Genomic DNA, 21892 nt, shown 5'->3' with positions numbered 1-21892 from the left:
CAAGAACCTGAGTTTCTCCCAAAAAGTTCTATTTTGGTTTTATCTGACCATAACACATTCTCCCAGTCCTCCTCTGGATCATCCAAATGCTCTCTAGCAAACCGCAGACGATCCTGGATGTGTACTGGCTTCAGCATGGGGACACATCTGGCCGTGCAGGATTTGAGTCCCTAGCGGCGCATTGTGTTACTGATAGTAGCCTTTGTTACTGTGGTCTTAGCTCTCTGTAGGTCATTCACTAGGTCCCCCCGTGTGGTTCTTGGATTTTTGCTCACCGTTTTTGTTATCATTTTGACGCCTCGGGGTGAGATGTTGCATGGAGCCCCAGATCGAGGGAGATTATCAGTGGTCTTGTATGTCTTCCATTTTCTAATAATTGCTCCCACAGTTGATTTCTTTACACCAAGCGAAGAGTGAAGAATTACAGAAAACGTTTGGCCTCCGTTATTGCCAACAAAGGGTACATAACAAAATATTGAGATGAACTTTTGGTATTGACCAAATACTTATTTTCCACCATGGTTTGCAAATAAAATTATTTATAAATCATACACTGTAATTTTCTGTTTTTTTTTTTTTTTCCACATTCTGTCTCTCATGGTTGAGGTTTACCCATGTTGACAATTACAGGCCTCTCTAATCTTTTCAAGTAAGAGAGCTTGCACAATTGGTGGTTGACTAAATACTTATTTGCCCCACTGTACTTGACAATAAATGATGCATATAGTGATGCGGTACACTCTATTTACGAGATCCCGTCACTTCTGTATTTTCGGGGGGAATAAGAGTGGCCAAACAGTCTTTGAGGCTCTGAAGGCGGGATCTATTTGGGGTGCAGTGTTTATAAAGACTGCACACAAACAAACTGATACCATCAATGCCCCCTTGGGCGGACGCAGTCAGTTAGACTTGGTGAGCACAAAGAGCTGCCACTACGGCGTTTCACACCATTATACTTTGACTTTTTAGTCAGTCCGGAAAGCGCCGAACTCCCAAACTTGCCATTTTACGGTTCCTAATATTCAGTATTCAATGTGATATACAGGTTGTTCGGCGTGACGGGGAACTGCGCGGCCTGCAGCAAGCTAATTCCAGCCTTCGAGATGGTCATGAGAGCCAAAGAGAACGTCTACCACCTGGACTGCTTCGCGTGCCAGCTCTGCAATCAGAGGTGAGTGATTGAACCGCGCTGAACTGGCGTCTCTCCGCCGCTACCTGTATCCGGCCAAATGGCTGCTCGGGGAAGAACGATTGCGCCGTACTGACCCCGCTGCTGATAGTTGAACATTGAGAGATTTATCACTCTAACAAGTGACCAGAGAGATACCCCAGATGGACCCTGAGATGATGATCTTGTACTACTACTGGAGAGTTTTAGGCTAGACAAAGCTAGAGGGGCCTCTACTCTGTCTATACATATTTTTCCATCAGTCTTCATTACTAGCAGTCCAGGCAAACCCTGAACGTGGTCAGAGGTGACTGCTTGTTGTGCCTTTACTCTTACTTTTGATTGGCAGTTACTGAAGTCATCGACAGTATGTTATATGACACATCTTACCGATAGAGCTTAACAATTTGGAGCCCGACGGACATTTCCCAGAACAGGGGTGCCCAAGTCCGGTCCTCGAGAGCCCCTATCCAGCTTGTTTTCCATGTCTCCCTTCTCCAACACACCTGAATCAAATAATCAGGATCATTGTTAGGCTCCTGCAGCACTTGCTGATGAGCTAATCATTTGATTCAGGTGTGTTAAGGAGGAAGACATGGAAAACAAGCTGGATAGGGGCTCTCGAGGACCGGACTTGGGCACTCCTGTCCCAGAAGGTATTGCTCAAAACCACCTTGTTGCTTATTAGACGAGTTGGAATCCGTAATGTAAAAATTAGGGCTGTAAAATGATGAAAATTTTTGATTGAGTTAATCACAGCTTAAAAATTAATCGTAATTAATCGCAATTCAAACCATCTCTAAAATATGCCATATTTTTCTGCAAATTATTGTTGGAATGGAAAGATAAGACACAAGACGGACAAAAACATTCAACATCCTGTACATAAGTACTGTATTTATTTATTATAACAATAAATCCACAAGATGGCATTAACATTTTAACATTCATTCTGTTAAAGGGATCCACAAGAAAGACTTGTAGTTCTTAAAAGATCATTTGAGTACAAGTTGTAGTAATTTTAATATTAAGAAAAAGAATGTCTCCTGCTCCACCCAAATGCATGATGGGAAGTTGGGTAACCATGACTGACAGTGGTGGCTGCAAATGGTATACAGTATGTTCTGCATTGTGTTCAATTAGGCGTGCTAAGAAAATGAACGTCTCTTGCTCCGCACAAATGCATGATGGGAAGTTGCGCAACCGTGACTGTCAGTGGTGGCTGCAAATGGTATACAGTATGTTCTGCATTGTGTTCAATTAGGCGTATTAAGATAAAGAACGTCTCCTGCTACGCCGAAATGCCTGATGGGAAATTGGGCAACCATGACTGTCAGTAGTGGCTGCAAGTGGTATACACAATGTTCTGTGTTGTGTTCAATTAAGCGTGTTAAAAAAAAAGATCGTCTCTTGCTCCGCCCAAATGCATCATGGGAAGTTGGGCAACCATGACTGTTAGTAGTGGCTGCCAAAGCCTAAGCCAATAAAAGGCGCGGTCCAATGAACGCCTATGTCCACTCGCATTTCTCTGCATTTTTCGCTCTCAGTGTGCTAAAACGGCGTCATTGTTAACTGTTTAAGGCTGTAAACTGTTAATTGCGCCAAATATTTTAACGTGATTAATTTAAAAAATTAATTACCGCCTGTTACCGCGATAAGTTTGACATCCCTAGAAAAAAAAAATTAAAAACTCAAAATAACATTCTGATAACTACAGAGTCGGCTACATTGAAAGACTACATTGTGAATTAGACCGCATTGTTACAGTATATTTGTGAAAACCGACCTCTTTATTCATCCTCCATTGACCGTGGACTGAGGATGCATCTTGAAGTCATTGCGTTTCCACGTATTGTAATTCAATGCAACAAAAGGTAAACTATCTCCGCTGCGGTAGGTGACCACAATTGAGTTTGCAATCGCGAAGGTTACAAATGGCACAATCAGACCGAAAGAGCATTCTTCTCAGCGATGCTGGCATCCGCACTCGGCAGACAAATCGTGCATACTAAAAAGCAAGAGACCTGGTTACGCACAATTAGCACTTGGTTATTGTCTTGCCACTTCAGCCGGCTGCACCGCACAGCTTTTCCTAATAGAAGAAGTCAGCTAATCTTCATCAGCAAGAGCCAGGCAGGCCAACCTTGCTCTCCCGCATTAAAACCCACTTAAGCGCAGGCAAATCTTTCTTTTTACATTAAGGCGGCTGATGAACTGTTGAATAAAATTGACGTTTGTGTGTTCGGCACGGTCCAGCGCGGCCTTGCAGGCGCCATTTAGACGCCCATCACAATTTTTGCCGGAGTCTGCCCACGGTTTATGGTGTGGCACCGGCTTTAATTGAAGCTGTTTGTCAGCTTTGACTTTTTGTTTTCCACTTTGTTACTAGCTTTTTGAAGCCGATATGTACTATCATGTCTAGATATATATAGGGACGCTTGAGAATTTTTTGTTTCGTGAAGTTTTTTTATATACAGTGGGGCAAATAAGTATTTAGTATTAAGCTCTCCCACTTGAAAATATTAGAGAGGCCTGTAATTGTCAACATGGGTAAACCTCAACCATGAGAGACAGAATGTGGAACCCCCCCCCCCAGAAAATCACATTGTTTGATTTTTAAAGAATTTATTGGCAAATCATGGTGGAAAAAAAGTATTTGGTCAATATTAAAAGTTCATCTCAATACTTTGTTATCTACCCTTTGTTGCCAATAACGGAGGCCAAACGTTTTCTGTAACTCTTCACAAGCTTTTCACACACTGTTGCTGGTATTTTGACCCATTCCTCCGTGCAGATCTCCTCTAGAGCAATAATGTTTTGGGACAGTCATTGGGCAACACAGATTTTCAACACCCTCCACAGATTTTCTATGGGGTTGAGGTCTGGGGACCGGCTAGGCCACTCCAGGACCTTGAAATGCTTCTCACGAAGCCACTCCTTTTGTTGCCCTGGCTGTGTGTTTGAAATCATTGTCATGCTGAAAGACCCAGCCACGTCTCATCTTCAATGCCCTTGCTGATGGAAGAAGATTTTCACTCAAAATCTCTCCATACATGGCCCCATTCATTCTTCCCTTTACACAGATCAGTCGTCCTGGTCCCTTTGCAGAAAAACAGCCCCAAAGCATGATGTTTCCACCCCCATGCTTCACAGTGGGTATGGTGCAATTGTGTATTCTTTCTTCTCCAAACACGAGAACCTGCGTTTCTACCAAAAAGTTCTATTTTGGTTTCATCTGACCATAACACATTCCCCCAGTCCTCTCCTAGATCCTCCAAATGCTCTCTAGCGAACCGCAGACAGGCCTGGATGTGTACTGGCTTCATCTGGGGGACACGTCTGGCAGTGCAGGATTTGAGTTCCTGGCGGCGCATTGTGTTACTGATAATAGCCTTTGTTACTCTGGTCCCAGCTCACTGTAGGTCTTTCACTAGGTCCCCCAGTGTGGTTCTGGGATTTTTGCTCACCGTTCTTGTTATCATTTTGACGCCACGGGGTGAGATCTTGCATTGAGCCCCAGATGGAGGGAGATTATCAGTGGTCTTGTATGTTTTCCAATTTCTAATAATTGCTCCAACAGTTGATTTCTTTACACCAAGCGTTTTACCTATTGTCTTCCCAGCCTGGTGCAGGTCTACAATTTTGTCTCTGGTGTCCTTCAACAGCTCTTTGGTCTTGGCCATAGTGGGGTTTGGAGCGTGACTGAGAGAGATTGTGGACAGGTGTCTTTTATACCCTTAATGAGTTAAAACAGCTGCCATTAGGCAAGGCAAGGCAAATTTATTTATATAGAACAATTCAACACAAGGCAATTCAATGTGCTTTTAATGTATAATTAATACCGGTAACGAGTGGAGCCTCGTTAGACGTCTTTGACAGCCAGAAATCTTGCTTGTTTGTAGGTGACCAAATACTTATTTTCCACTCTAATTTGGAAATAAATTCTTTAAAAATCAAACAATGTGATTTTCAGTTTTTTTTCTCCACATTCTGTCTCATATGGTTGAGGTTTTGACAATTACAGGCCTCTCTAATCTTTTCAAGTAGGTGAACTTGCACAATTGGTGGTTGACTAAATACTTATTTGCCCCACTGTATATGAAATTTTGCGGGATTTATTATTTCTTTCTTCTGATTTTGCCGTGACAGCCTAAATTCTTTAATGCAATGTTACTCTTCTATTATTTTCAGGGGCATACGGTATACAAACATGGCAATGAAACTACAACAAATATCTTCATAGCGTTATCAAATTTGTTACTTGTATTAAAAGAGAAAAAGAGCATTTTATTTTGTAATGTGAATGAACTTGGGAAAAATGGCCACGTGAACATATGCGCTCAACTTTACGTTCCAAGTTGTCTTTGTTGTTTGTGCTGCCTTAATCCGTATTTGTGGGGAGTAACACATTCCGGTTAGGTAAAATGCTCCACATTTATAGTGTGATTAATAGATTGACCTTCAGCAAATTGCTCTTAGCTCTCTCGGGATCTCACTTTTCCTGAATAGTTTATCCGCCTTGTTTCGGATGGCCTGAAAATGGGCTCCTGCGCTTTGTCTGGCATACCGATCCCGCCGCTCGCCTCGTTCATTGGCACCGGCTCTGTCCCCTCTCATTTCCCGGCCTCAAACAAACACCAAAGACTGACCCCCCTCGCCTCCCCCCCGCTTTCCCATTGACCCGTTCCCCCGACAGGCCCTTCAATAAAGCAATCTAATCCATCTCGCAAATGGCCCAGAGATTTCTCTGTGGAACGTCGTCAGAAAATGTGAAATCTGATAAACAGAGCAGGCGATCGGCGGGTCGGCAAGGGTCACGCGGTGTAATTATCCGTCGCTCCGCCAGGTCAGCCGCTGCGCAAATTGGCGTTTGAAGGTTGAATTGCTACAATCACGTATGAACATACAGCCGACTCCCCCCGCGGTCCGCCATTTATCAACCCGTGTCTTCCGTCCCTTTGTGGGTGCATTCAGACTACCCGAGAGAACTCGGACGCCGGTGATTATTCTGATTCCATCACTGTAGGACTCTAATAGTCATCGCCATGCTCTGCTATTAAAGGCCTTGGTTAAGTGATCGGCCAATTAGTGCATGAGAGCGAGCGACCGTGACCTTTGTTCTTTGTCACCATCACTGTCAAATTGACAGCAATCTATGTATTGCCGTGAAGGCAAAGCAATGAAGAGTGTGATAAATTGTAGAGTCTCATCGGTTATCTTACTTGTGCATCTGCCGGGCCGGCTTTGTTCCCCCCCCTCCCACTTTTTTCACTCCGAACATGACTTTGAAATGCTATCAAGCAAAGGGGAGTGACTACCCCCTTGTCTGCGGTCCATCAGTGAAAATATAGGATCCTGCATCAACCCTGATTCCTTGTGTCTGCACCCAATGCGGCCTCACTCCGTTAAACCAAACATAAATCTAACATTGTGACCTTCCCAATTGCCCGGCCTGTTATTCTCCCTACCTGAGCGGCGGGGACGGAAGCCGGAGCCGAAAGGAACGGCCGACCGCTTCCGAAAAGAGGCGTCGGGAATAAGGAAGGAGATATGAGCCTCCGTCCGGCAAGCAGTTAGCCACAGATCAGCCGTGGGGGACAGCTAATCGATGAGGCTGTCGTCCAGCCTCATCATCTAGCCGGTGCTGGCCCAATTTCCCCCTGATGAGCTGGAGGCCACAGTCTAGGGAGGCTGGAGGAAGGTTAGAGCAGAGAAGAGCACGATGGGTGACAGTGCAGGGGAAGGTCAGAGCTGATAAGGGGGTGGTGCAGAGGGGGTCTTCATACTTGAGTTTACGAAGGAGAGACTGACGCCAATTGGGTTCAGCGCAGCAAAGCTCAGCCACGGGAGCCTTGTATGTCATGAGTCAGGCTTGTTAGACAGGGGCCTAATAGGCAATAAGGGACATAGTTGTCACTTTGTGTATGATTGGTGTCGAGAACTGCGAGCGTGTGCAGGAGAGACAATCGCGCTTCCTGATCTACCGAAGGGGGGAAATAATCACGGCACAATAACATTTTGAAAAGTACAGTGGGACGAATAAGTATTTAGTCAACCACTAATTGTGCAAGTTCTCCCACTTGAAAATATTAGAGAGGCCTGGGGGTAAACCTCAACCATGAGAGACAGAATGTGGAAAAAAAAAACAGAAAATCACATTGTTTGATTTTTAAAGAATTTATTTGCAAATCATAATGGAAAATAAGTATTTGGTCAATACCAAAAGTTCATCTCAGTACTTGTTATGTACCCTTTGTTGGCAATAACAGAGGCCAAACATTTTTTGTAAATCTTCACAAGCTTTTCACACACTGTTGCTGGTATTTTGGCCCATTGCTCCATGTGGATCTACTCTAGAGTAGTTTTGGGGCTGTCATTTGGAAACACAGACTTTCAACTCCCTCCACAGATTTTCTATGGGGTTGAGATGCACTCCAGGACCTTGAATTGCTTCTTACGAAGCAACTCCTTTGTTGCCCTGGCTGTGTGTTTGGGATCATTGTCATGCTGAAAGACCCAGCCACGTCTCATCTTCAATGCCCTTGCTGACGGATTTTCACTCAATATCTTTCGATACATGGCCCAATTCATTCTTTCCTTTCCACAGATCAGTCGTCCTGGTCCCTTTGCAGAAAAACAGCCCCAAAGCATGATGTTTCCACCCCCATGCTTCACAGTGGGTATGGTGTTCTTCGGATGCAATTCAGTATTCTTTCTCCTCCAAACACGAGAACCTGTGTTGCTACCGAAAAGTTCTATTTTAGTTTCATCTGACCATAACACATTCTCCCAGTCCTCTTCTGGATCATCCTCATGCTCTCTAGCGAACCGCAGACGGGCCTGGACGGGTACTTTTTTTCAGCAGGGGCACATGTCTGGCAGTGCAGGATAGGCCTGAACGATATTGGAAAAAACTATTGTTGCGATTTTTTGGGGGTTGCGATATATTGCGATATTATATTACGATATTTTTTTAAAAATTATATATATTTTTAAAAAGAAATTTTCACTCGATGACTTGAATAGCTGTTTGGAAGGACTTTGGATGACTCACCATCACCACAGTGTACAGTGATCCCTCGTTTTTCGCGGTTAATCGGCACCAGAACCCGCCGCGATAAGTGAAAAACTGCGAAGTAGCACCCCCACCCCCAATTTTATTTTATTTTTTGTGTTTTTTTTGCTCAATGTATTTATTCAAATTTAGCATTGGAAAGAGATACATATAAGACATGTTTTTCTCACTTTTTCCCCCAAAGTGATTTAAAAAATGTATATAAAATGGTTTTTAAGCACTTCAAATGTCAAAATTATGATCAGTTTTAAACATAACTGTCCAACCAAATCATTTTGAACAAGAATAAAGGACTGTAGTTGATAAATGCTTGGCTTTATTAAATGCTTCTGTTTATCTACCTTAGCTGTGAGCGTTGGAGTGACATGTAGAAATTTCAAACTCCTCATGATCACTTCTGGCATTTATATGTCTCCAACGTCCCCACACACACACAGACATTCATTCCAGCGCGGCTTCCTTGCAGAAACTGTTTAACAAGTTAAACAATGATTGACAGATTGCTGCCCGGCTTCTTTGGCCAGATCAAAGCCATCGTTAACTTTAATAAGTAAGTGCAGCAGTGACTGAGAGGAACAAAGGGCTGGGAGAGGGAGGTTGTGAGGCTGTGCGCAGAGTAGAAAGCAAGGCTAATATGGATTTTTTTAAAAAACAAAAAACTATCGCACATGCTTGCGATGGGACTATCGCGCACATCGTGATGGCGATGTTTAGACGATATATCGTTCAGGCTTAGTGCAGGATTTGAGTCCCTGGCGGCGCATTGTGTTACTGATATTAGCCTTTGTTACTGTGGCCCCAGCTCTCTGTAGGTCATTCACTTGGTCCCCCAGTGTGGTTCTGGGATTTTTGCTCACCGTTCTTGTTATCATTTTGACGCCACGGGGTGAGCTCTTGCACGGAGCCCCAGATCAAGGGAGATTAACAGTGGTGTTGTATGTCTTCCATTTTCTAATAATTGCTCCCAGAGTTAATTTCTTTACACCAAGCGTTTTACCTATTGCAGATTCAGTCTTCCCAGCCTGGTGCAGGTCTACAATTTTGTCTCTGGTGTCCTTCGACAGCTCTTTGGTCTTGGCCATAGTGGAGTTTGGAGTGTGACTGACTGAGGTTGTGGACAGGTATCTTTTATACCGATAATGAGTTAAAACAGGTGCCATTAATACGGGTAACGAGTGGAGCCTCATTAGACCTCGTTAGAAGAAGTTAGACCTGTTTGACAGCCAGAAATCTTGCTTGTTTGTTGGTGACCAAATATTTATTTTCCACTCTAATTTGGTAAAAATCAAACAATGTGATTTTCTGGGGGGGGGGTTGCACATTCTGTCTCTCATGGTTAAGATTTACCCATGTTGACAATTACAGGCCTCTCTAATCTGTTCAAGTAGGAGAACTTGCACAATTGGTGGTTGACTAAATACTTATTTGTCAATTCGTATCGTTGACTGACATTTATACTCGTTAATTACAATTTTCAGGATGATCGTGGGCGAGTGATTGAATTTTCAGGTGTACTTGCTCAAACTCAGTCCAATGCTACAGAAGTGATAGAACCGTGCTTCGGTGCAGATGACTAATGATGCCAAAACAAAGAGTTTTCAAGGCGAACTCTCCAATTGTCCTTGTGCTATCCGACAAGGCGGTCCAAATCGTATGACTAAGTATTTGTGTACACTTTTTCCTCATTTGAGCGAATAGCGACTTCTCTAGTTAACACGTGCCTCCGGGGCATATTGCTGGCATGTTTTAAGTGCGCCTGTGGAAGCCATGTTTTCCTCCTCTACCGCCCTGCAACAAGAGGTCTCTAAAGACTCATTAGTCACACTCACCTCTCGGTAAAGAAAGGGAAAAGGAGAGATGAAGAAAGCGTCAGAGGACGATGACTGCATGCAGACTAAGCATCTGTATGACTATGGACCATAATACGAATGCAACTAGGCGTAGAATTGTATTAATGGTGTCGAGACTCCTCTAATGAACCTCATTAGGAAAGACTGATAATATAGAAAACATTTTTAAAGTTTCATTGAAATACTGTATTCCGTAGTTTGAAAGTACGGCTCTCGGTTTTCCGAAAGTATGCCGTTGCCGACAGCAACACTAATTGACTGTTATTTACTTGATTTTAAGGTCCAGTAAAAGCAAACCACTTTCCAAGCTTGACCTAATAGCGCCGCGTATAGAAAATGCGCTCTACTATTGTTTGTTCCAGAAACTAGAAATAGTCGGGGGCGGCAAAACGTCCTTTATTAGACACGCCTGTGATGGGCCCCAGTGTAATATCCTCATCAAAATTGGCGCACAGATGTCACATATGCTGTTGACATTTCACCGAGCAGAAACAATTTGTCCGTGTGAAATAGGGGAGAGGAAACGAGCGCGGGGAGGTGAAAAGGGGGAGAAACAATTCGACTGGAGGAGAGAGTGCAAAAAAATGAGTTGACATGAGGTCATTATGGGAGTGGACACAGTGTAAGCAGAAAAATAATAGTTCAGAGGCCTTTATGTTGAAGCGGAAATATGTAGAAATTTGACCCGAAGTGCTGCTCAACACAGAGAATCAGACAGTGCAAATATGATCATTTATTTAATCCATATCTCAGCATTGTAATTTACTTTGGAGTCAGCCAGTCCACTTTTCAGCATTGCAGGTAAACAACAAAAATGAACGTTGTTTTACTCATGCAACCAAATAGATCAACAAAAAAGCATATTCTAACTGAGGAAAAAGTTAGGACACCCTTCTACCTAAAAGCTAGCCTGGTACACCAGACTCAACGCTGTTCCAGCTATTGAGTCTGGCCACCCTTCCCACGGAAACAATTTCCAGGGCGGAGCAAGCCACAGCATACAGACAGCGGAGTGGACCAATCAGCGACGGGCAGACGTGACGTTAGTAAAATGGCGACTTCAGGATGACGGACTTGCGCGCGGAAGTAAACATATGAAGAGAGCGGAGTTTATTCGACATGGCTAGCGCGAGACAGATTGTTGTCAGTGACTCGTGTCGATGTGTTTTTGGTCATTTAAAACTGATTTTACCGTGGATTGGAACATATTCTCGGCTCTGCCGTTCACCGTCTGTGTTGCTGAAGGGACGACTTTCGACGTGCAAGAGTGACGTTGCTCGTGAAGAACACGTCACGCAAATAAACGAATCTGATTTGTCGATTGATTTTGTATCTGCTCGAAAAGGCCGTCAATGGGATGGGTCCCAGACTATTTCTCTCTGTTTGAAAAATACAGGGAGAATAGTCTGGCAGAGCCAGGCTACCTAAAAGCTAGTGTTAACTTCAGTGAGACGCTTTTTGTACCCATCTACTAGTCTTTGACATCGGTCTGAAAAAAGTTTGCCCCACTCCTTAACGCAGAATACTTTTAGCAGTGACTGACTGTTGAAATGAGAGAGAACACCATGGTGAGATCAAAGGAGCTGTTTAATGTCTTGAAGAAGATTGTAGACACTTAAGGGGGTTTAAAAGATCTCAGAAGAAAAGAAAATCAGCCATTCCACTGTCCGCAACATAGTCTACAAGTGGAGGACATTGAAAACAACTGCCAACATGCCCAGCAAGTTTACCACGAGAGCAAACCGCAAGATACTAAAAGAAGTCTCCAAAAACCCTAAAATGTCATCACGGGACCTACAGCAGCCTCTTGCTACTGCTGATGTGAAAGTGCAATCAGACACAGACTTCACAAGTTTAACCTTCATTGTAGGTGTGCAAGGAGGAAACCTTTGCTCTCCAAGAAGAACATGAAGGCCATTCTAAAGTCTGCCAGAGTGAGTGTATAAAAAGACCAGGACTTCTGGAATAATGTTCTTTGGACAGATGAATCTTAAAACTGAATTATTTGGATACCAGAACAGAGGACATGTTTGGCGTAAACCCAATACAGCATTCCGGGAAAAGAAACCCATACCAGCTGTGAAGCATGGAGGTGGAGTTGTCATGGTTTGGGGATGCTTTGCTATAGCAGGATCTGGTCAACTCACCATCACAGAATCAACCATGAATTCTCTCGTGTATCAGAGGGTGCTTGAGGAACATATGAGAGCATTTATAGAAAAAATTAAAGCGGAAGCAAAACTGGAAGTTGCAATATGACAATGACCCAAAACATACCAGTCAATCCACCAAGGACTGGCTGAAAAGGAAGAAATGGAAAGTCCTGGAATGAACTTGATCCCATTGAGATGCTGTGGGGTGACTTAAAAAAGGCTGTACATGCAAGAAACCCCTCAAACATCTCACTCTTGAAAGTATTCTGCGTTGAGGATTGGGGCAAACTTTCTTCAGATCGATGTCAAAGACTGGTAGTTGGCTTCAAAAAGCGTCTCACTGACGTTATTTCAGCCAAAGGGGGTAACACTAGCTACAAGGTGGTAAGGTGTCCTAACTTTTTCCTCAGTTAGAATGTGCATTTTTCTTGATATATTTGGTTTAATGAGTAAAACAATGTTCATTTTTGTTGTTTACCTGCAATTAAATCACTTTGTTTTCCAGTGATAAAGAAAAACAAGACCATACATTGATATGTCAACATTTCTTAACAAAGACCTGAATATTTAATGGGGTGTCTTCATTTTTTCACATGACTGTCGTGTCACTGTACAGTTTTACTCCACATAGAAGATTTCCAGTAGGATCAGTTCCAAGTGTAGCGCTTGATAGAATTTTTTCCTAAGCAATTATAATCCCTTCCTCAAAGCATGCCTTTTGCCGTTTTTCCCCCCAAAACGCAGCGGCCTCACCTTTTACGGTCTATCTGTTAATTGGTCCCAAATGGATGTAACAAATCATGCTCTCAATCTGCCCTCCAGCGCTGAATAAACTCAATGAGCTCGTCAGGTACACAAGCTAGCGTGCGGCTTCCGGCTATGAATTCTGTATTCTTAGTCTCCGATGAAAGTCAAACAAGAGCAGAAACTGCCACCACTCTCCGCCCCAGCCCCCCGTACCCTCTGGTAAACACTGGCACCGGTGTTCGCCGACCTTGTCCAACCTGAAGGGAGATAAGCGACCCTCAGGACAATTCGGCCAGAGTTGCCTCTCGTTCGACATAATCTCCACTTGGCGCTGCACTGAAAGGTCGAAAAGAACCGTAGACCCCCATTTGTGCGGATGTAGCTTTCGGGTATGTGAGAGGTTTGGTATCATCTGCAGGTGGACGAGAACTAAACAAAGAAACACCTCAGTCAGAGAATCTTTGACCAAATTCTCTCCTTTCCTTCCTACTTTGGACCCAAAGGGTGCCGGCAGTAGGGGTGTGACAAAATATCGAAATGGTGATATATCTTGATTAGAGCTGAAACGAATACTCGAGCAACTCGAGTAACTCGAGTTTAAAAACTGATCCGAGTAATTTTATTCACCTCGAGTAATCGTTTATTTTGACAGCTCTAAGCATCACGTTTTGCTCGGACTACTTTCAATGCGGGACAAGGCGCTGATGGTGCGTACAGGAAGAAGCAAAAATAAATACATTAAATAAACTTACTGCTGCCGACAGCCGCTACAACGCCGACGTTGCTAAATACTAACCCGCACAATGCTACGTTGGTAGCAGGTAGCGTCTGATGAGTCTCATAGAGATCACATGTATGTTGAACTAGATGCGAAATGACAGACTCGGCCGCGTCTGGGCAGCGTTAGTAAACAGCCGCCATCTTAAAGCAGTAGAGCGCTAAGCGCTAATAAAGAGCGCTAAGCGCTAATAAATAAGATTAACGTTACTGTCACAAGCTCACGTAACGTTAGCCCTGCGGAGGGCTAGGTTTCTATTAATTATGACCACTGTCGATGCGTGGCTAACGTGTCTTACATACAGGCTTTAACATAACATACCGTTGTGGAGTGTTGAGGGTGTAAAATAAAAACTCAATAATGCTAACTATCAATCAGTAGTCGTTGCTGGATAAAACACCAAGTAGCACTGGTCCCTAATGTGCTCCTAATAGCCTGTATCATACATTTATTTTGAACACTGCAAAAATTCAAAATCCTATCAGGACTTACAGTTTAGACTAACTTAAAACTTAACTAGAACTTAAAAATGGCTCGACACAAATAGAAATTCAATTAATACACGTGGGAAAAAATCCAAACTTTTAAGTGATGTGTGTTATCAAGCGTAACGGCATTTTTAGTTTTATATATATATATATATATATATATATATATATATATATATATATATATATATATATACTTTTTTTTTTTTTTTTTTAATAAGATCTAAAGTTTTTTTTTGAGTGAAAGCAGTGAATTACTCTTTTTTTTTTTTTTTTTTTTTTAATTTTTTTTTTTTTTTTATTCTAGTTACATCTGAGATGCAATTGTTGGCTGTTTTCAACAATATACATCGAAAATAAAGACATTGATTGACTGAAAATGGTTCAAGATTAGATGAAATGTCTTGTTTTCTCATGTATATTTATAATTGCTCTTCACCTAAAAATATATTTGTTTTATCCGAATACTCGATTAATCGATAGAATTTTCAGTCAATTACTCGATTACTAAAATATTCGATAGCTGCAGCCCTAATCGTGATATTTTGTATCCCAAAAGATGGAGATATTGTTTTAAAAAGGTGTCAATGTTTAAAAAAAAAAAAAAACAGGAACCAACAAGTTGTTATCAAAATCTTCCACCGTAATACAACCCCTAGCAAAAAGTATGCAATCATCAGTCTCGGACGAGCACTCACTCAGACATTTAGAACAAACTCAGATAAAAAGCTTGAAAAAAAAGAATGAATTACTTCAAAAGTGCAACTCTTTAGCATTTAGAAACACTAAAAGAAATGAATAAAAAACATTGTGGTGGTCAGTAAATGTTAATTTTATAGAGCAAGTGCAGGGAAATATTTATGGAATCACTCCATTCTGAGGAAAAAAAAAATGGAATCATAAGAAACAAACAAAGAAATAACAATCCAAACACATCTCTAGTATTTAGTAGCACCACCTCTGGCTTTTATGACAGCTTGCAGTCTCGGAGGCATGGACTTGATGAGTTTTCTTCATCAATTTGGGTGCCAACTCTCTTTGAGTGCAGTTGCCAGATCATCCATGGAGGTTTTTTTTTTTTTTTCAATTTCCACCACAGGTTATCAATAGGGTTGGGATCTGGGCTATTTGCAGGCCATGACGTTGACCGGATGAGTCTTTCTCCAAGGAATGCTTTAACAGATTTAGCTCTGTGGCATAATGCATTGTCATCTTGGAAAATGACAAACATATTTTCAATTGAAGGGATAATAGAGCTGTCTAAAATTTCAATGTAAACTTGTGCATTTATTGAAGATTTAACCACAGCCATCTCCCCAGTGCCTTTGCCTGACATGCAGCCCCATATCATCAAGGACTGAGGGAATTTTGATGTCTTCTTCGGGCAAATCATCTTTGTAAATCTCACTGGAACGGCACCAAACAAAAGTTCCAGCATCATCACCTTGTCAAGAGTCAAGAATCCGCATTGGACAATGTGATGATACTGGATCTTTTGTTTGGTGCTGTTCCAGTGACACCTTAACTCATTTGCTCCCAGAAACGTATAAATATGTTTTATTTTTAAATTCTTCATTGTCCCAAAAACGTATTAATATGTCTTTTGCGTTTTTTTTTTGTTTTTTTTTTTATTTTTAACAAGATTATATATAATTAGTTATTGCCTGACTGATTGGAACGGTACTGCATTGTTTCGCCACAGGGTGTGCTGTCGTGTATTTTATGTTCAGTGTGAAGAAGAAGAAAGTTAAAAGGGGCATTAGCGGCCTGTTCTCAACTTCTCCCTCGCTCACTGCACTTTGGCTCTCATGGAGAGCACTTTCGCTCATGTGTTAGAAATAAACAATAGCCGACATGCAAAGTAGCAAGTATGTTGTAAAAATAGCGAGCTTAGTGGCGCGAAAAACGCGGGAGAGCTAAGTGAAGCTAACGAACAGCTAAGCGGAGCTACGCGAAGCTAAACAGCGCTAAATAAAGCGACTGATACTCAGTCCGTCGTCGTGGAACAGTCCATTGTAGTGCGTGTGTGGGGGGGAGAGATAATATAAATGCAGCATTCAAATGGCTTTTTTATTATTTTTGTTGTTTGTTTGTTTGGTAAGCTGACATAATTATACATGAGGAATAGTTGGGGGTGCTGCTGGCTCCGGTGGCCCAAGCACTTGCTCGTCAGGGCAAGGGCAGCTGGTTGGGGGCCCCCTACTGGTTGGGGGCCTAAGGCGATCGGCTGCTTCGCCTGAATAGTAGTTCCGCCTATGCTAGTTGGCACAGTGCTGGCTCCGTAGCCTTGCTAGCCTACAGCTCGTTCTTAATGATCTCTTCTGATGTCGCGCAGGTTTTGTGTAGGAGACAAGTTCTTCCTGAAGAACAACATGATCCTGTGCCAAACAGACTACGAAGAGGGCCTGATGAAGGAAGGCTACGCTCCTCAGGTCCGCTGAGGGGGGCACAACGGAGGAGGAAGACAGAGGAGTGGGAGAAGACTGATGGAAAGCTTGCAATCACACAACAAAAAGCACTATCGCTTCCTGTCCTGCTCCTGTCCCCCACGTGTACATAATGAAGCCTGGCCCGGAAGGGGTGGTACTCAGCTGTACAGAATAGCCATTGAGACTGCGGCATAGCAGGCAGCGGCCCCCGGAAGCGGACTCTTGAGTAAATGAATATTTTGTTTGTTTGTGACTGACAAGTGCTGCCTCTTTCTTCTTGGCAAACAAAAACACTGGCCTCAGAACAACCCAAAGCAAGTTGTTGGACAGATATTTACATGCATTCATGTTTGACCACAAGGACCGCGCAGTCCAACTACTTGAATCGAAAACACGCAGAGGTATTGTCAATCAGTGTATCTTTGGGATAAACACCTTTTTACTGGATGTTGTAAAGTGTAAACAGAGAAGTTTGAAAGAAAAAAAAATAATTTAATACTTGTGTGCGTGCGGGTGTGTGTAATTGCTCTTCATTTTTTGGGGGGGAGGAATTTTTCTCATGCAGTTTTGGTTTGAGCTGTGGAGTCTGATCAGTGTCAACCTGATCATTAGGTTGACCGGTTTGTTGTATTTTCAATGTATTCATTTTTAATGACAATATGATTGACATACATGATGTGCAAAAACTTTGGCCATAAATGATTGATAAACTTGACAAATTCTTCAATTCATCCAATCTATTAGAATCCTTACAACAAACGTTTTGTTAGATGGGGATACGGAGTACAGCGGTATGAAAAGTATCTGAACCTTTTGGAATTTCTCACATTTCTGCATAAAACCACCATCAAGTGTGACCTGATCTTTGTCAAAATCACACAGATGAAAAAACAGTTTCTGCTTTCACTAAAACCACCCAAACATTTTTAAGTTTTGATATTTTAATGTGGATAGTTTGCCGGAAGGGGGAAAAACAAGTAAGTGGACCATCACATGTAATATTTTGTGCCCCCACCCCTCAATTAGGGCAGCTATAACAACCAGACGCTTCCTGTAGCTGCAGATCAGTCTGGCACATCGATCAGGACTAATCTTGGCCCATCCTTCGCTACAAAACTGCTGTAGTTCAGTCAATTCCTGGGATGTCTGGCATGAATCGCTGTCTTTAAGTCATGCCACAGCATCTCAATGGGATTCTAGTCTGGACTTTGACTTGGCCACTCCAGCAAGTGTATTTTGTTCTACTGAAAATGATTTACTTCTGTGTTTTGGATCATTGTCTTGTTGCAGCATCCATCCTCTTTTTAGCTTCAACTGTCTGACAGACAACCTCAAGTTTTCCAGCAAAACATCCTGATAAGCTTTTGAATTTATTCTTCCATTAATAATTGCAAGTTGTCCAGGCCCTGAGGCAGCAAAACAGCCCCAAATCATGATGCTCCCTCCACCATGCTTTACGTTCGGGATGAGGTCTTGATGTTGGTGAGCGGTTCCATTTTTCCTCCACACGTGACGTTGTGCGTTACTCCCAAACAATTCAACTTTGGTTTCATCAGTCCACAAAATATTTTTCCAAAACTTCTGTGGAGTATCCAAGTGCCTTTTTGTGAACATTAAACGAGTAACAATGTGTTTTATAGACGGCAGTGTTTTCCTCTGTGGAGTCTGCACCATTCTTGGCCATAGTTATACATAGAGTTGATGTGTGCACAGAGATATTGGACTGTGCCAGTGATTTCTGTAAGTCTTTAGCAGACACGCTAGGGTTCTTTTTTTACCTCTCTGAGTATTCTGCGCTGAACTTTTGGAGTCATCTTTGGTGGACGGCCACTCCTTGGGAGAGAAGCAACAGTGCCAAATTCTCCCCATTTGTAAAAACCTTCCCAAAATGTCGATTGATGAACATCCAGACTTTTAGAGGTGGTTCTGTATCATTTCCCAGGTTTATACAAATCAACAATCCTTGATCACAGGTCAGACAGTTCTTTTGACCGAGCCATGATGCACATCAGACAATGCTTCTCATCAAGACTATTCTTATCAGGTGTGTGTTTTATAGTGGGTAGGGAAGCTTTAAACCACTCATCAGTGAATGGGCACACACCTAACTTAAATTGTTTGGTAAAAATTGGTTTCATTTGCTCTTTAAGGCCATGTTCACACGTAGCAGGGTTTTTTTAAAAAAAAAAAACGAGGATTCTGCCCTAATATGTTGGGGGGAAATAATTGCGTCCACACCTGCACGTTTGTGTAGGAAAAAAAAAAAACTTCCACAGCCAACCGCTTTCATTCATTTTTAAGTACATTCAAAACAACAAAATAATACCCGTTATTCAATAAGAAGCATAGCAAGAGTTTGTTAAAAAAAAAAAATGGAAGCAAAAAAGCGCTTATTTAATATACTCCAAATGTAAAAATTGGTCTCATGTGTGACGTGAGGACAAAATTTGTCGCAGCCAGTGACGTAAATCTTCGGTTATCAGTGTCCACATGATGGAGCCACAAACGCAGAATTCGCAAATCTTCCCCTTCCCCGTCGTTTTTAAGAACCCTGGTTTAATTCTGCGTGCGCATGTGGATGATAGGTCAAACCGTAGAAAAATATCTTCTTTTTACCAGATACCCTGCTACGTGTGGACATGGCCTTAGTCTCCTTAGGCAGATGGTTCACTTACCCCCCCGCCTTCTGTCATTGTTTGCATGCTATCCTCATTAAAATATGAACACCTATAAATGTTTGGGTGGTTTTAGTTAAAGCAGACACTGTTTTTACACCTGTGTGATTTTAACAAACATCACATTTGATGGTGATTTTATGCTGAGATGTGACAAATTCCAAAAGGTTCAGATACTTTTTCATACCATTGTACATAGAACAGGCAAAACCACATATTGTTAGTAGATAAAGTGAAATGAATAAACCCATTATATGATGATACTTTGGACTGATGCCATCGTTGGAATACTTTTGCACAGTGTTTGAAATTAGTGGCCAATAAGAATAATATACATGAATCAGGCACAGCCTTATAGACGTAAGTCACACGCTGGTTTACAAAGTGCGAGGGAGAAAATTTGAGTAAAATGTGAATTGGAAGGATATTTTTCAAGAAATTCCTTTAACATCGCATGTTTCTTCTTCATGAGCTTTCTCACACTTTGAAAACCACCAGATTTTTTGCGCCCACCCTTTAGCAGTATTTGTCCACTTGGATTCGTATCACTTTTTTTAAATGGGGATTGTATTTATGAAACTTCCACGTTGGGAAAGTGGTTGAGAGGTTAGGTGAACTTTCTGTAGATTTATTTATTTGTTCAGCGGCTCTTGTCCTGAATTTAGAATTGTTCAACACGCTGATACTTGAATGCAATCGATAGCGGACTCGAGACTCCGCTGGCCTCATCATGTTGACCTCCTCGTCGTGCATAAACTGTCCGGCTGTATACTCAGCGTTCATTCTTGACTTTAAAATGTTCTCTGTAAAATGTAGGTGTACATAAAAAAAAAAAAAAAAACTATTTCCTTTTGCTTGCCTATTGTACAATTCTTTCTTTTAATGTGTCATCCAGCATGAGATGTTTATTTTTAGGACAACGCTTGTAAATACTGTAATTGTAATAATTTTAAGCACAAATGTAATACAGTTTTATTGTGTTACGCAGAGTTTGGTGTCTTTTTTTTTTTTCTATCAGTTGACAGGAAAAATTTAGGGTTTAAGCTTTCAAACTCATTTAGAGGGTCTTGTGTTTGCTGGAGCTGCTAAGGTTAAGTATCTAGCTCAAGGGCAAAGCATTAGATGCAAACCAGCCATCAGGAAAAAAAAAAGCCAGTTCTTCTATTACCCTAACCAACAGAGCATGTTGCAGCTTATGATATATAACTGATTTGAAGTGCAATAATTTCCTCAATTTGTCTGATGCTTGGGGGCGGGGGAAAAAAACATTCCAGTTTCGGAAGACAACAACTTGCGACACAAGCATAGACTTCATAACTGTATTGACGGGTCACATCCGCAGTGGCGGACTTGGCAATTTTGGGGCCTAAGGCGAACATATCCAGGGGCCACCTTAATGGGTCAGGTGTTAAAAAGGTGAGAAGGGTGTGGAGGAAATATGTTCTAGTACATTAGGGCTGTCCGATTAATCAACTAATCTAATAATTTTCTTTTTTTTTTTTTTACTTATTCAGCAATAAAAAATTTTGTTGACGCTTATTAATTCACAAAACTATTTTGGAACACTTAAATTCTTTATTAAAGTACAAATAATCATGTAAATAACAATAATTCATCACAAATAAACAATGAGGTTAAATGCTGATAGCATTTACTAGTGCAAAAGAATGGAAAATAAACATTCAGAACACTGACTTTGCCTTTCCAACATTCAAAACAATTCTTTAAAAAAAATTCTAGCAATATTATTATAGTGTACTACTATATATAATAGTAGTATAGTAATGATAATAATTATTCATTGCCAGTCATATTTGTCATGAAGAGTGTCATTTGAAAGCTATTCTTAGTGTAGAATCTCTATTATGTAGTACTTACTCAACATAGTATAATATTAATTCTGAAGTAAGTGGGATTAACCCCAGAAATCATTATTTATATGACGTGCTTTTGCTGTTAACCAGCTGTTGAGTGTTATTGTATGACTGATTGGAACTGTACTACATTGTTTCGCCACAGGGTGTGCTGGCGTGTATTTTATGTTCGGTGTGAAGAAGAAGAAGAAGAAGAAAGTTAAAAGAGGCATTAGAGGCCTGTTCTCAACTTCTCCCTCACTGCACTTTGGCTCTCATGGAGAGCACGTTCGCTCATGTGTTCGAAATAAACGATAGCCGACGTGCAAAGTAGCAAGTAAACTGTAAAAATGGTGAGCTTCGTGGCATGAAAACAGCGGGAGAGCTAAGTGAAGCTAACAAACAGCTAAGCAGAGTTAAGCGATGCTAAACGGTGCTAAATGAAGGTAAGCGACTGAGACTCAGTCCGTCGTCGTGGAACAGTCCATTGTAGTGCGTGTGTGTGTGTGGGGGGGGGGGAGGGGGGGGGGTAATAATGCAGCATTCAATTGGCCTTCTTTTTTGTTTTGTTTTGGTTTTTTTTTTTTTGTTTGGTATGCTGACATAATTATACATGACGAATAGTTGGGGGTGCTGCTGGCTCCGGTGGCCCAGGCCGTTGCTCGTTGGGGCAAGG

The 21892-nt window shown here is 41.8% G+C and overlaps 1 protein-coding gene across 2 annotated transcripts in view; it reads left to right on the top strand.

Moving 5' to 3' along the window:
* The window catches only part of lmo3 (LIM domain only 3), a 77836-nt gene extending 57407 nt beyond the window's left edge, over positions 1-20429 (top strand). The window contains exons 3-4 of one of the 2 annotated variants that reach the window (XM_057855137.1): positions 1046-1171; positions 16595-20429. In XM_057855137.1, coding sequence (XP_057711120.1) covers positions 1046-1171; positions 16595-16700 — 232 coding nt within the window. In that variant the 3' untranslated portion in view covers positions 16701-20429. The remainder of the gene's footprint in view (positions 1-1045; positions 1172-16594) is intronic. The other variant, XM_057855138.1, reaches the window with a different exon arrangement.
* Positions 20430-21892: the final 1463 nt, after the last annotated feature.

This window comes from Corythoichthys intestinalis, chromosome 13, assembly GCF_030265065.1.
Source record: "Corythoichthys intestinalis isolate RoL2023-P3 chromosome 13, ASM3026506v1, whole genome shotgun sequence".
NCBI classification, from domain to species: Eukaryota; Metazoa; Chordata; class Actinopteri; order Syngnathiformes; family Syngnathidae; genus Corythoichthys; species Corythoichthys intestinalis.
This window is presented reverse-complemented; position numbering and strand designations above follow the sequence as displayed.